The sequence below is a fragment of the Micropterus dolomieu genome, linkage group LG11 (assembly GCF_021292245.1).
Source record: "Micropterus dolomieu isolate WLL.071019.BEF.003 ecotype Adirondacks linkage group LG11, ASM2129224v1, whole genome shotgun sequence".
NCBI lineage: Eukaryota > Metazoa > Chordata > Actinopteri > Centrarchiformes > Centrarchidae > Micropterus > Micropterus dolomieu.
In genome coordinates this window covers 17,411,362-17,423,832 of record NC_060160.1, presented here as the reverse complement: position 1 = coordinate 17,423,832, position 12,471 = coordinate 17,411,362, and the positions used below count along the sequence as shown (strand labels likewise).

The 12,471-nt window shown below is 41.1% G+C and overlaps 2 protein-coding genes across 3 annotated transcripts in view; one reads left to right on the top strand and one right to left on the bottom strand.

Moving 5' to 3' along the window:
* entpd5a (ectonucleoside triphosphate diphosphohydrolase 5a) overlaps positions 1-1,281 on the top strand; it is a 7,214-nt gene extending 5,933 nt beyond the window's left edge. The window contains exon 14 of the mRNA XM_046061887.1: positions 16-1,281. The gene's annotated coding sequence lies outside the window, so the exon portion shown is untranslated. The remainder of the gene's footprint in view (positions 1-15) is intronic.
* A 328-nt stretch (positions 1,282-1,609) lies between these two features.
* The window catches only part of coq6 (coenzyme Q6 monooxygenase), a 12,891-nt gene continuing 2,029 nt past the window's right edge, over positions 1,610-12,471 (bottom strand). The window contains exons 1-12 of one of the 2 annotated variants that reach the window (XM_046061888.1): positions 12,054-12,443; positions 11,574-11,708; positions 9,947-10,005; positions 7,686-7,812; positions 6,369-6,499; positions 6,157-6,264; positions 4,148-4,210; positions 3,935-4,042; positions 3,103-3,305; positions 2,838-2,953; positions 2,307-2,473; positions 1,610-1,748 (exon numbers count right to left, since the gene is read on the bottom strand). In XM_046061888.1, coding sequence (XP_045917844.1) covers positions 1,719-1,748; positions 2,307-2,473; positions 2,838-2,953; positions 3,103-3,305; positions 3,935-4,042; positions 4,148-4,210; positions 6,157-6,264; positions 6,369-6,499; positions 7,686-7,812; positions 9,947-10,005; positions 11,574-11,708; positions 12,054-12,255 — 1,449 coding nt within the window. In that variant the 5' untranslated portion in view covers positions 12,256-12,443 and the 3' untranslated portion in view covers positions 1,610-1,718. Of the gene's footprint in view, positions 1,749-2,306; positions 2,474-2,837; positions 2,954-3,102; positions 3,306-3,934; positions 4,043-4,147; positions 4,211-6,156; positions 6,265-6,368; positions 6,500-7,685; positions 7,813-9,946; positions 10,006-11,573; positions 11,709-12,053; positions 12,444-12,471 lie in introns of those variants that run through there. The other variant, XM_046061889.1, reaches the window with a different exon arrangement.

Sequence of the window (12,471 nt, the reverse complement as noted above, 5' to 3'; positions counted from 1 at the left end):
TCCCCTCCCCCCCCCCCCCCCCCCCACGATCAGCCCGCCCCCTTACAGACACATCCGGTCCCACCATGCTTCTCGCCCACCACGCCCCTCCTCTTTTTCCTCAACCTCAGCACCCTGCGTACACTCCGAAAACTGTTGAAAAAAGAAATCACTATATTTTTATAAGGCCAGCTATTTCTACTGTATGTTGAGCTCACAACTGGTGGGCTGACTTTATTTTTTTGTAAAACGTTTACATTTTTGATTTCTTATGGGTGTCTGAAATGTCTTTCTCACCTACACTTAAGTGTGTTGATGGTAGTTTAGAAGCAATACAATCAGTCATGGTATTTTGGTGCTTACTGTGGTCCTGGTTTGCACTGTACAGTGCAGCCATAGTTGTCTTTCTAAATGCTTGTAAATCAATAGTTTTTTCTAACAGTAAATTATTTCACCCTAATTAATTTGGCCCCAGCCTTAGACAGCCATTCAGCTTCATTTCTTCAACTTTGCACATAACACTTTAATTGTAGATATTGTAGCTTAGACATGATCAGTTGCTTTGATGTTTTGACTAAAGACTTGTGTCGGCTTCACCACGACTGAGGGGGCAAAGAGAGTGCTTTAGAGCGATGCCTCTTATAGACTGTGTAGTACAGCTGTTACATGTTTGAGGTTAATGTCTGTATTTTTAAAGTTCAGCCATTATTGCTTGTTTTGTCTAGAGTGGAAAAGACCTTATCAAGCATAGCTAAATTGCAGGGGCCCCACGTCTGAACTGCATTTTAGACTAGCAACAGAAAAACCTCTCATCAAGGGTAGATAGTTCATCCATCATCACAATTTACAGCCACTAAATACAGCAAAAAATGTAAACAGAAATTAAGCAAAATGACTCCTTCATTTGTTGCTGTTTGCTCAAAAACATGATTGAATTCTGTCATTTGTCTTGTTAAGTGTACAGATATTTAACTAACTTTATCTAATATAGAATATTTGAATTATCCTCACCCAATATTAACTCTTGAACTTTCTGTGTAACTGCTCTTTAAGCCGTGCCTTTGCTGTCTTTTCAGAATTCAACATGTTCAATAACTACTGCTGTATATACAAAATATAAACTTTTATTAGTAAACTCTTTTGACAGGAACTGCTTTTACATTTCAAAAACTTCCTGCTACACAATCAGAAATGTTTCTATGTTCATCAGTATGAATAACCTGAAAACTGACAATATGTAAAGTGTTGTTTTTATTAAATCCAGTGAAATAAGTGTATGTTTTAATAAAACATGAAAACATGTATGTGTATTTATATATTTCTTTTATATCAAGAAAGACTTCTTGAACATAAAACATTATCAAACTTTGCAACATTGGATTCATGACCTTATCTATGACTGCATAGTTTGCATACTATTTACACCATCTGAGAATGAAGCCCTTTACACATGTTCATATCATTCCTAAAAAGATTACTTCTTGGATATTTCAGAACTTGGTCTATGAACTGTAAATGGAATCAACAATCCTTATGCTTGATATTTTATATGCTCAGGACAGCTGCAATGTACCATTTGTAAATGTGGATTTATTTTGCACCAAAGCCCACACAAGACAAAAAAAACATGAAAGAGTAAAATATATCTTTATTACTATTTTTTTACATTCACAATTTTTACAGCCTTTACAGCGCACAGTCTCTCGAGATCCACCGACGACCACCGCGTGATGGATGCATCACTTGCTTGCAAATGCCATGATCTGCTCCTGCAGAGGCAAAAGAGACAACTCAGAAACTCTGACCTTTGAATCATGCTCATTAAAAGCCTGTTATGAGTAAGTGGCGCTCACTACAGACTTCCATACAAGACCTGTAAACTGGTGAACTCACAACAGTTAATATGGAAAAATACAAGTGTGCCTCCATAGTGAAATGCTTTTACAGTCAGTTACAGTTGTGTTGGTCTGAATCACTTAGTAGGGAATAAAGCCATTTCACATGAGTGGTCGGTAATAAAAGGGGTGTGAAAACACAAGCCAACACCGCTGTCCGCTGCCGGCCCTGCACCCCACCCACACACTTTTGGTAACACTAAATTTGGGGCTAAACTTAGATGCCATAGTAGTAGGTTCACAACCCTGGAAATTATAGACACCGCTAAAGTAAAACGCGGTGTAATCAGAAAAGAGGGTGGAAGGTGGTGTCAGGGTGGAGGCGGCGCTTAGGTCTGTCAGGTGGTTGATATTATCTGAGTGATGGCCAAGTTCAGTGGGATGTACAGGAGGATATGTTTGGAGGCGGAAGCTAGAAGAGAGGGAGCTTACTTTAAGCGCTGGGAGCATGTTGGTGGCCTGCAGGCCAAAGGTGCGTAGGAGAACAACAGGAGCAACGTTAGTGGAATAAAGGCGTTTCATGAGGTCGATTGCGGCCATCATGGGCAGATTGTGTCGCTGGCGTTCAGTTTCATATTCTAACAGATGCTGCATCGCTCCTGCACAATCAAACAAAAGACTGGGGGTTAAAAATTGAGCACATAGTCATAGTTTAAGCTTGTGTTTGTCTGTCATATATTTTCTGTATTAAGTCAATACACTGGTGCTATTTTGACTTCAGAACATTTAACACAGGAAAAAAAATACACACAATATCTCATAACAGGATGTCATTTTTTTATGAAAAGCAATGTTCTTGGTGGAATGAACAGAAAAAACATAAAATAAATGTAACCGGAAAAGCTGAGACTTTTATAATTCACATCAACAGCATGCGTTTGAGCTGGGGCTATGGAAAAGAGCTCAGGGGAAACCACTGTGCTATGGTTGCAGCACTTGTGTCTGTTTAGAGTTTTCACTGACCCAGGTCCTTCCCGTTAAAGGCCGCCTGGCTCAGGAGCTGCGTGAGACAAGCTACATCTCCAAAGCCCAGGTTGGCTCCCTGACCAGCCAGAGGATGGACTCTATGGGCTGCGTCCCTGCAAAGACAAACATATTCCTCTCTGTCCAAATACATTTCACTCACAGAATACAAAATTTTATGCACAGTGCAAGAATATCCTTCCCTTACATGTGAAGTAAAAATGTACAAATGTGCAGGCCATTACTTTCATTATGAGTATCTTACCCAATGAGAGCTACCCGGTGCCTGATGTACTCTGATGCATGACCCATGCCCAGAGGAAACATGACTCGGGTCTTTGGGCCGATCCCTGCCACACTTGGGGGAAGCTGTCGAGGTGAACCTGCAGACGGCATGATGGCTGACAGGGCGCCGCGGAACAGAGAGCCAGCTGTCTCTATCAGCTCTGACTGGTTCTCATTACTCCACTGTTAGTGCACACACAGACGGGCAGGAAGAAAGAGACATATTCACAGAGAGTGAAAAAAAGGCCAGAAGAGAGGGAAAACAGACAGTATCCCTTTGAGTGGACAACAAGATTAGCCGACATAGGAGAAAAGCTGAGCTCCAGGCCAGCGAAAGTGCTTTTTTTCCACTCTCTAACTAACTGGTTTGGCAGGGCTTCGGGAGCTGAGCTAATTAAAAGAAGATGCCGGCCAGGCTATGCAGTTGAATTAGCTCTGTTTGAAAAACATTCCATGCAGTAATGGTCGACACTGGGAGACCACAGGTTTAATTAGCAAACCAGGCCTGAAACCAAACGTGACTCAACCGTGGTGACCCCGTCCATCAGCAGGCCCAGTAAAAATAGCCAGCTTGGGAAAAAGGAGTTTCTCCAAACACAAAAAAATGGATAGTGAAATATTAGTATTGTATAAAGTGTGGGCAAAACAATGACATTATTGTTTGTATGAGTCAGGAAAAACAGCTCAACGCGTGAGTGAGTCTATGGAGAACCCCCGCCACATACAGTACATTGCACACAAATACAGAAATATTGCAACATCTCCCTGACAGATGTGGAATCTGACTTTAAACCCATCAGCAGTGTACTTACGAAGGCAGAGTTGATAGCGTCGACAAAGCTCTCCTCATCCAGCTCCAGCAGCTCCTCTGCGAGCCGATGGCTGGTCGACCACACCAGAGAGCTCTCTGTGTCCGACAGCTGCAGTGCACAGAGCATGGATGCTGAAGCACTCTCAAATAATGTGTGACAGAGGGATATTTTGCAAGGAAAAAAATACTGCAGTAAATAACGCAGATGTATTACCGGTAACATTGCAATGGGTCCTGTTGGGAGGAATCTCTGCCATGCTACATTGTTCTCCGTGGGCTGTCCAACACATAAATTGAATCTAATTAAATATGCTACTGAAATGTTTTGGCATTGCATTATATGGCATACATTTAATAACACGTATTGCACATAAAGACAAGATATTTTAAAAGTTACTACTGGGCGTGTGTGTTATTCTCTGCATGCTGACAGATTCTAAAATAAAAACACTGAGTAAATTTACTCACTTACATACAAAAATGGTTTGTTTTAACCAGCAGCGCGGAACTCTCCCTTCTGGCAGTGAGCGTAATTACACAAACACTGTCAACGCATGCTCATGACAGAAGCCATAGAGGTGTGCCCGCCCCAGGTTCTTGATCAGAGGAACTTCCACAGTTCCAAGACAATGATCCATTATTTAGGTAGAGTAAACGTAAAAGCTACATAGCCAACTCCAAATATTTTACAAATTCCAATCTGTCCAAGAGCAGTAATGCGACATCCGTGATTGCCCTCAGTCCCTTCTCTTCTCTCTCTTAGGTTTTCTGCCATACTAGTCATTACTTTACTTACAAACTGGTGGTCCTCCCCAAGTTTCAGAAAATGTGTTTCCTACAGACCTTATTAGCAACAGAGTAATTCACCCCTCTGGTGTGAATCTCTGGTATAAACCAACATTTTTCATTCATTCACAGGCAGCTCTCTTCAGCATCATGTGCATGCCAGGAAACAACATTTGGTGCAGCTGTATTGTTCTCAGGGTGTAAAAACAGTACATTTTAAGAGTCTGAGGGGTTATTACATGCCAGAAATTGAAATGGAAAAAAAGGTGAAACTGGGATAGGTCAATGAACGAGAAAATCAGGAGGGTCGGCAGGTATGCTCCTAGCTGGTTTAGCTACTCTGCCACTACAGTTGCTCCAGAGCCATTTAGAAAGAGTTTCCTCATCTCCTGTTCAATTTCAATTAAAGTGTATGACTGCATACAATAAAACTGTGCCAAAGAATATTAACAAAAATGGCTCTGGGTTGCTCCCCCCTTCAGCTCTGGCAAATAAATCATTGCTGGTTGGCCCTAAACACATCATTACCGGTGCGTCAGAATGTCACCACAGACACCGGATTTAAAAACGCTGCACTACTGCGTTTTCGAATTAAAACGGAGACCTTTTGCTACGTTTGCACCTCCCGTCCAGACTAAAACGACGAAAACGAAGATTTAAAACGGATAAGTTTGGAAACGCTGACGACCCCGTTTTGCGTTAGTTAGCAAAACAGATGACTTTAGAAACGATGACGCAGCTGCTCACGCTCGGCTCTCTGATTGGGTCTTGCAAAGCAGAAACACAATGCAACTGACCGGGTTTTTGACATCATATTTTTATTATAATATTATGTACCGTGCAAATAAGACTTATCTTCCTACACTCGTACTGCGCATGTCGCCATTTCCTTTGTGACCACTCGCAGCCTGTTTTCCGCCGCCACACTCCCGTCCCGGCTCGTTATTGGTGCATGCAAAAAATAAATAAATAAATTAAAAATGGTCTGATGCTTTCTCTGTATTTATTTATTCTTTCGCCAAATCTTCTGTAACTACGGAATAGACCATCTGCTACGCTGGCACGCGCATGCCCAGTGTACATGAACGGGCCCTACTGTGCGTTTTCAGTCGTTTTAATGTAGACGGAGATCAACTCCAAAACGCAGCTAAAACTCTGGTGTGGACGGAGATTGTATTCGTTTTAATTCTCCGTTTATAAACTAAAACGGAGTAGTGTCGATGGGGCCCAAGACATCTACGTGATAGTCTTACTCAGCATTGTGTGAACTCCTTTGGTGAGAGCTTGAATATAACAGATATTCAGTTATATGTAAAATCCCGCACTCCAGCTTTAAATATTTGAGTGTGCAAAATATACATACAGTATGCAGGGAGGGATACATAGCACACATTATAATAAAGTACACTACATGCACATTCTCAATGTGATACTTACCTCTGATAGGTGCAGCACAGCAACCACAGCAGATTGGTCATAATTCCATTTGACTGTGGGTATCCCCAATTCCTGCCTCACCATTGAGTTTGGTCCATCTGCACCAATCTGAAAAACAGGTGAGAAAAAGAAAAACAGTAAAAAAAAAAAAAAGAAAAAAAAAGAAAAAGACAGACGAACAGCTACAATTTGTGTGAAAGAATCAGACTGACCAGCAGCTTGGTTTGAATCATCTCTCCATTGGCCAACATGACCTGGACCCATGGGATGGAGTCTGCTGCCTGGTGGAGCATGGGCCACGCGTACTTCACCACCTTGGACCTGTACTTAACTTCCACGTTATCTGGCACACAACAAGGACATAAAACTTGACTACAAAGGCGGCAGAAAAGGGGGAAAAAAAGCAGCGCTTCTTAAAATAAAATTGTAACTGGTGTGACTCTCACAATAAAGGGATCAATCTTGGTCCTGTGTATGTATCATCACACTAAATCAGTGCTTTGCTACTTTTTCCGTCAAAAATGAGAGGATTGCTTGCCTGCAGTTGAAGCAGTGGAAGATCTATAAACCACTTCATAAAACACCACTGGTTTTCCTCCCTGGCACATTTGACAATCCTCTTAATGGTCTTGGCCTGCCACATTGCACTGACTAATAGTGTTTATCTACATGAACACCAGGCCACACTTTGCACATGCTGTCAGCTTGTTAAGAGTTTGCACTAAAACTGCCCCTCTTCCAAAAATATCAGCAGCTGGACACCCCAAACATGAAAGGATCCCGAGCTGTGCTGGCTCACACCGACTTGGAGCGGCACCCATCCACAGAAAGGCTACTGGTTCCCGAACACAAATGTCAAATATGGGTTTTCAGTGATTGGAGTGCAGGGTTCCACTGAAACCAGCTGGCATGGAGCACACTTTTCATGTACTGCATGGAGCGTAACAACACAACGGCTATACTGAGAGGAGAGAGAGAGCAGCGGACAAATGGGGAGGCACATGAGGCAAAAACGTGCTGTGACCACATACCCGTTGTTTGGTGCAAAATGTTGAAAACTGTTTATAAATATGCCACTTCAACTGTCAAGCACATAGCAGTGCTAAGTTTTATTTGTGACCCTCACAAAAGTTGCTCTAATGTCAACAGCAATACAGCACTACCCACCGTCAGCACTTCAGTGTCTTAAGAGGTGGCAAAGCTTGGGAGCACATGGCAGCTTTAAATAGGTCACTGGACCACTTCACGTGTCCTCAGAGGGTGTCGGGGCTCTGCAGTTCCCAAAATGTGAGGTTTTGATTGAAATTGCAGGAAAAACATGAACGGCTCCAAGAGCTTAACTTGTCTTTAAAAACAGTCACTGGGAGAGAGTACAAATAAACAAAACCTGGGGACAGGACGGAATAAATGCGGTGGCATTAGCTGCCAGGCTCAGTGTCCATTAGGCAGATGGAATAGGAATCAAGAGGTCTCACAGAGCACTGCTACTGTGTCGGGTTTCATGTTTTAGTCATAAATGCTGTGCTTACCGGACAGGCTGTCCAGCTGTTTAGTGAGTGCAGCCACAACGACGTCGTTCTCCACGATGTACGCCATCTCATCCTGCAGGTTTTCCTTATCGAATGTGATCAGGGCATCAGAGCAGGCATCCCAAACCTAAATGAGAGACCCATTATGCATGCGGTCTACAAGTCTATCCTTAAATGCATCCCCTCTCCCTATATATAGCTAGGCAGAGAAGTGCCGCTTCATTGAGCTGAACACATCAAAGTTGTTAACTGCAGAGTTTGGCACAGCCTACATACATCAAACCCAGAGCAATGAGGGTCACCCCTCTGGCTGGACGGCTGACTCCTGCTTAATGGAGCTCTCTGATTTTGTGAGGTGGATTTTTTTTTGCAAACATATTTTTGTGAAAACACAAATAACAACTGACATGTTTGTGAACATAAAGACTGAGTCAACATTTATCCACAACCCAAAAGTGGCAAAATGAGAGATAGTTTTAGGTTACTGTAATTCCAACCTTGAAAGCACCGTTTGAGTTAAACATGCGGGGGTGAAAAGTGTTTGTACAAGGTTAATCCTCCCCTGGCATGTAACTATGGTGACAGCACCCATCATTCTGCAATAATATGCTGCCGCACTACTTTTTTCCCCCCAACTTGCCATAAAGTAGGATATACCCTACAGAAAACCACTAATGGCAGTGGGTTTGCAACTTGTTATAAGTGGTTGGGCAGAAAGATTTACTGAGTGAGACCAGCCCAAAAATTGTTTTGGGTTTGTTTAACACAGGGTGAAATAATGCAGGTTGGGGACAGAATCAGTTACTACATACTTTGTGCCAGATTTAAACAATACACTTCCTTGCAACTTTATAGAGAAAAATGTGGGCAAAATGATGCCTTGATGGCAAAAACTCGGATTGTCTTCTTTTTCAAATCTAAACCCTCAATGCTTACTAGACGGTTAAGGTGAAGAGCATTTTATTGCACGGAAAGAATGTTGTTAAGTGCTGAGCTGCAGTACATATTTCCCAGCGCTATGGCTGGAGATGTATATGACTGAGATTCACTGGGCAAACAAGCCAAAACAGTGGTAGCAGAGTGAAGGTATAATGGGAGAGGTACACTACCATAATCACTGTAAGGCACTGCATGATGACATCTTAGGCCCAGAGAGAAACCCTGCGGTCGAGTGTTTGGTACACACAGACCACATCTTACAAGAGGGACGGAGCCTGCACCCACAGCCGTAAAGCGGGTTCACTCTGCAGCAAACAACCACTCTCCTAATCTTTCATCTTCTTCCCGTTGTTCACATGAATCTTCATAATTATAAGATGTGGGGAATGAGTACCAATTTAAAAAACATCAAAATGATTTACTCTTCATAGAAAACATGGCTTTAATAAATAAAACTTGCATGATCAGAGAGCCATCCAGTACTTTGAATGTGCCCGGAGATTGCATTTTCTTTTTTTTCTTTTTTTATAAATATACCTTGTGTTCTTTGGCATTCTATGTGCCACAAATCCTGCAGAGCTACTAGAAAGGCATAAATTGCACAAAGGAATGAACAAAATGCATGCTACATGAAACCACTGTTTGCCATTTTAATGTGAACAATTACATACCATAAACATGATTATATGATACAGTATTGTTTTGCTTGTGTAGAGGCTGAGTGTCACAGAGTTTTCTCTCTGCAAATTGCATGGTGCTATGATTGATAGATGATAGAAATACATACAGTATACCAGTAAATTAGAAAGTCTGGAGGACGTGTGGAAGTTGTGTAACAGAAGGATTTTGGGAGATGCTCAGCACTAGGGCTGAATGATTTTGAAAAAATATCTAATTCTGATTATTTTGAATGATATTGGAATTGCGATATGATTTGAGATATTAGAGGGAAGGATCTTTTTTTACATATTCATTCTCATTTTCATTGAAAAACATATTTAAATGAACAAAGATGCTTTCTTAAGTCTGTAGAATGATGTGTAGGCCAGAATATCTCAATATTTTATTCAAAATGTTGCCTTTAATACATATGTGAAATATGTATTAAAGGCACCTTTCACCTATTGCAATTCCGTTAAGATTTTGATTAATTGTTTAGCCCTACTCAGTGCTGCAGCAGGCTCTAGTTACTTTTGTTTCTCTTGAAATTATACTTTTCTGAATTTCTGACCCATAGCAGTACAGTTGTAGTTATCATACCCTTGTGTTGCACAGATTTTAAAAACAAACTCATAGTAAGGTTGAGATGACGATCAAAATACCTGCATCTTTTTATAGGGCTTGCATCTCATCTTCGTGATGTGTTCCCATGCTCCAATACCTGTGTGTGCACAAACACATTTAAAAAAACAATCACAATGCTAATTTAATGCAACAGGGGTGTCCCAGTACTTTTATCCATAGTGTATGTGTGTAAAACACTGGCTGCATGTGCTAACACATACAGGTAGCCTGAAATCTTGAAAAACAAAATGCACAGGTCTGAAGTGATGGTAATGTTCAGCTATTTTTGATGGACTATACAGCTGAGATGGCAGATTTAGGACATACAACATGTTTCACCTACGAGTCCATCAAGCCCAGCTGAAGTCACACTGCCTGAAATCCCAGACTTTGCTTGGCAGCCAAAATCTATAACCTTGAGAGAGAAGTTTAACCAGTGGTGGAGGAAATATTCTGGTCCTTTTTTTGAAGTAAAAGTACTAACCCCATATGGTAAAAGTATGTAAAGTATAATCAGGAAAGTATTCAATGCAGAAAAATGTCCCCTGTGACTGTTATTCTATTAAATATGTATCATTAGATTATTATTACTGATGCATTGAAGTGAAAGCATGATTTTACTGCGGTAGTTGATTGAGGTGGAGCTAATTAAAAATGTTATAATATTGTGAATAGGACTGCATCTAATGACTATTTTCATCATGGCTTAATCTGCTGATTATTTTCTCCATTAATTGATAGATTGATTTGTAAATTTCTTTTAAAAATAGTGAGAAATTCCATCACAGTTACCCAGAGCCCAAAGTCACACCTTCACAATGCTTGTTTTACATTAACTCATTTAGCTGACACTTTTATCCAAAGCTATTTATGTCAGAGGTCTGGAGCAAGTTGGTATTAAGTGTGTTGCTCAGGGACACAATGGTGGATGGGTCACAGTGGGGGATTTGTTATTAATTATTACAATTAAGACAAAGATGCTAATCTTCACATTTGGATCAAATGTTATTAAATGAAAAATATTTGCCAATTAATTTTAACTGATTGATTTGGTTGACCGTTTCAGCTGTACATGCATTTACTGTTGTGTAGTTTAGTTTACAACAACACATCATATTTTATGAGCTCTTCATATGTTTTGCGTGTAAAAATCTTAATTTGTAAAGTAACTAGCTGTCAGATAAATGTAGTGGAGTAAAAAGTACAATATTGTTTTGGAGTAGAAGTAGAAGGGAACATGAAGTACCTCAGAATTGTACTTAACTACAGTACTTGAGTAAATAAACTTATTTACATTCCACCAATTGCTTTTAACTACAGTTTGGGCTATAGAAAAACTCACCTCCTTAATGTAAGTAAGAAAAAAAAGCAGAGTCAGGAAACATCCCAGGTGACCTATCACATGAGGAACAATTAAGGTCAGATAAGATCCCTGCTATGCCCAGGTGACCCGACAGTGTCTGATCCCTGGCTTACCTTGTGGGAGCCATTTAAGTCTAGCACAAGACACTCACAGGGAGGGAAATAATCACCGCACAGAAATAACTTTTTGGATTTATTTTGTGTCTGTGGTGAAACTGCCCTTTTATAAATGTGCAAAGCCTTTCAACAAGAACAGAGTAAGTGATGTTCCTGTGTGTCAGTTTGTATAAGTGTATACTGTACCACTGAGGAGGGTGGCAGAGCCTGGGCTGATGGAGCTGACTCTGGTGCTATAGGTGTCTGGGACCTTGTCCATCACTTTCTTATTCCCCGCTTCAAGCAGGAGAATCTTCTTACCCGCCAAGTTGGGATCCATGCCTGTAAAAAATCATACATTATCTATAAATGACAGCAGCAAATATATAAGATAGAGTCTCAGCAGCATTACCATAACTGCATGCATTCTTCTTGTGATGAAGCCTTGAGGGTTAAGGCATTTCTGGTATCATAAATTTCACTCTACGTGTTTTCCCATTGCATCATATCTCAGAATTTACATTTTAGTAGCTTTTACAGTAATTATCACAGGTTTGTATGGGATTATCAAAAGAGACACAGGTCTGGGTGAATGAGGACAGCTCCTGATAACATTCATTTTAATTTGAAATTGAACAGGTTAATAATAGCTTAAGTCACAGTCAGTGTTGGGAAGGAGTCACTCACCCAGGGAACATGCCATTGCAGATCCAACCATTCCTCCCCCGGATATGATAACATCATATACCTCACGCTTGCCAGAGTCTTCCCCATGTTCTGAACACACTAACCCTCGGCTAATGTTTTTTATAGCAGATAAATGCCTTTCTGCAATATAACACCGGCCAACACCGTTAAGGGCCAGCGTCGCCTTTGTGAGCTTATGCATGATTCTGTCTTCACTCTGTCTTCATAGGACAAGCCCTGCAGTAAACAGGAGAAAACCGTTCAACTTTGATGCCTTGATAATTTCACATGCCAATCAGACAGACATTTCCCCTTGAACGCGTCCTAATAACGGCAGCTGTGTCCCTCCTGTAATCCAGCCATGTTGTGTTGACAAGAAGAACCAGAGGAAGTACTTCCGGTTTCGCGTCCAATCACA